Here is a 2,885-nt window from a genome sequence, read left to right as displayed (position 1 = left end):
TCCCCTCTCTCCCCTCTCTTTCTCTACCCCCTCCCCTCTCCCCCTCCTTCCCCCATCCTCTCCCCCCACCCTCCCCCACTCTCTTTCTCCCCCCTCCCCCCCCCCCCCCCCTCTCTCCCCCTCCTCTCTCTCCCCCCTCCTCCTCTCTCTCTCCCCCCTCTCTTGTGTAAACATAAAAGTGCATAGTTTAAAGTGGCTAGTGATACATGTATTACATAAAGATGGCAAGATGCAGTAGATGATATAGAGTACAGTATATACATATACATTATATTAAGTGGAGTGGCATTGTTTAAAGTGGCTAGTGATACATTTTTGATCAATTTCCATCAATTTCCATTATTAAAGTGAGCTGGAGTTGAGTCAGTATGTTGGCAGCAGCCACTCGATGTTAGTGGTGGCTGTTTAACTGTCTGATGGCCTTGAGATAGAAGCTGTTTTTCAGTCTCTCGGTCCCTGCTTTGATGCACCTGTACTGACCTCGTCTTCTGGATGATAGCGTGATGAACAGGCAGTGGCTCGGGTGGTTGTTGTCCTTGATGATCTTTATGGCCTTCCTGTGTATGTAGCTTTGGGTCTGCTCTCTGGAATTTCTTAATGACATGTACAAAGAGACTTTTGATGTTTGGTTGTTTGTTACATGCTGAACTGCTCTCTTTCTTCTTCTCTCCCTCTCCTCCCTCTTTCATTGCTCTCTGTCTCGAAGAACTTCATCTCGTCCACATGGTACCAGACCAGTGCAGTGACTGGAAGAATCTCTGCCAAACACCCAGTGAGTCCCTCATCCTCCATCTCAGGGTTACTCATCCTTTCAACCCATCCCTTTCCTCAGCAATGTCCTTGGCTTAATTTCAACACGGAGGCTCTCTCTTTCTCTCTCTCTCTCTCTCCCTCTTTCTCATTCTCTCTCTTTCTCACTATCGCTCTCTCTCTTTTTCAAACTTTCTCTCTTTCTCCATCTCGCCCTCTGTCTTTCTCCCTCTCTCGCTCTTTCTCTATCTCTCTCTTATACACACGCTCTAATGTCTGATGTATTTTTGCTGAGAAAAGCTTCTCTCTCTTGTCCGAACTAGAGGTCGACCGATTATGATTTTTCAACGCCAATACCGATACCGATTATTGGTAATAATGACAATTACAACAATACTGAATGAACCCTTTTATTTTAACTTAATATAATGCATAAATAAGCTCTATTTAGTCTCAAATAAATAATGAAACATGTTAAATTTGGTTTAAATAATGCAAAAACACAGTGTTGGAGAAGAAAGTAAAAGTGCAATATGTGCCATGTAAAAAAGCTAACGTTTAAGTTCCTTGCTCAGAACATGAGAACATATGAAAGCTGGTGGTTCCTTTTAACATGAGTTCAATATTCCCAGTTAAGAAGTTTTAGATTGTAGTTATTATAGGACTATTTCTCTCTATACCATTTGTATTTCATATATCCTTTGACTATTGGATGTTCTTATAGGCACTATAGTATTGCCAGCCTAATCTCGGATAGGCTTGAAGTCATAAACAGCGCTGTGCTTCAAGCACTGCGAAGAGCTGCTGGCAAACGCAGGAAAGTGCTGTTTGAATGAATGCTTACGAGCCTGCTGCTGCCTACCACCGCTCAGACTGCTCTATCAAATATCAAATCATAGACTTAATTATAACATAATAAACACACAGAAATACGAGCCTTAGGTCATTAATATGGTAAAATCCGGAAACTATCATTAAGAAAACWAAATGTTTATTCTTTCAGTGAAATACGGAACAGTATTTTATCGAATGGGTGACAACCACACACAACCTTCAATGTTATGTCATAATTATGTAAAATTCTGGCAAATTAATACGGTCTTTGTTAGGAAGAAATGGTCTTCACACAGTTCGCAACGAGCCAGGCGGCACAAACTGCTGGATATACCCTGACTCTGCTTGCACTGAATGCAAGAGAAGCGACACATTCATTTATTTTAACTAAATATGCAGGGTTAAAAAAATATATACTTGTGTATTGATTTTAAGAAAGGCATTGATGTTGATGGTTAGGTTCATTTGTGCAACGATTGTGCTTTTTTCGCGAATGCGCWTTTGTTAAATCATCACCCGTTTGGCGAAGTAGGCTGTGATTCGATGATAAATGAACAGGCACCGCATTGATTATATGCAACGCAGGACAGGCTAGTTAAACTAGTAATATCATCATCCATGTGTAGTTAACTAGTGATTATGTTAAAGATTGATTGTTTTTTATAAGATAAGTTTAATGCTGCATCACTGCTTGGTATGGCAACAGCTTGGCATCCGACCYCAAGGCGCTGCAGAGGATATTTATCAATACTTTCTATTATTTCTATCTATTATAGCCGTCTTTGTATCCAAGATAATTGTGTAGTCTAGAGTAATTGTCGAGGTTACCTAGCCAGTTAGAGGTTACCTAGCCAGCTACACTTTCAAACAAAGTCAACAACGCAGCCACTGCTAGCTAGCCTATTTCACCAGCCAGCAGTACTATATCATTTTAGTCAATAAGATTTTTTGCAACGTAAGCTTAACTTTCTGAACATTCGAGACGTGTAGTCCACTTGTCATTCCAATCTCCTTTGCATTAGCGTAGCCTCTTCTGTAGCCTGTCAACTATGTGTCTGTCTATCCCTGTTCTCTCCTCTCTACACAGACCATACAAACGCTTCCGTATGGGATTCACTGTCAGGGAGCCCAGTATGGGATCACTTGTTAGGGAGCCATTTGATGTAGGGTTGGGAAGGAGTTTGGGATTGTGTGTGTTTGGGGAGGGTGTGGGTGTGGGTGTGGGTGTGTGTGTGTTGTGGTGTGTGTGTGGTGTGTGTGTGTGTGTGTGTGTGTGTGTGGTGTGTGTGTGTGTGTGTGTG

At 41.8% G+C, this 2,885-nt stretch overlaps 1 protein-coding gene across 1 annotated transcript in view; it reads left to right on the top strand.

Moving 5' to 3' along the window:
• poln (polymerase (DNA directed) nu) overlaps positions 1-2,885 on the top strand; it is an 87,849-nt gene that overhangs the window by 16,812 nt on the left and 68,152 nt on the right. The window contains 1 exon segment of the mRNA XM_070449563.1: positions 707-772. Coding sequence (XP_070305664.1) covers positions 707-772 — 66 coding nt within the window.

The sequence above is a fragment of the Salvelinus sp. IW2-2015 genome, linkage group LG3 (assembly GCF_002910315.2).
Source record: "Salvelinus sp. IW2-2015 linkage group LG3, ASM291031v2, whole genome shotgun sequence".
In the NCBI taxonomy this organism is placed as follows: domain Eukaryota; kingdom Metazoa; phylum Chordata; class Actinopteri; order Salmoniformes; family Salmonidae; genus Salvelinus; species Salvelinus sp. IW2-2015.
This window is presented reverse-complemented; position numbering and strand designations above follow the sequence as displayed.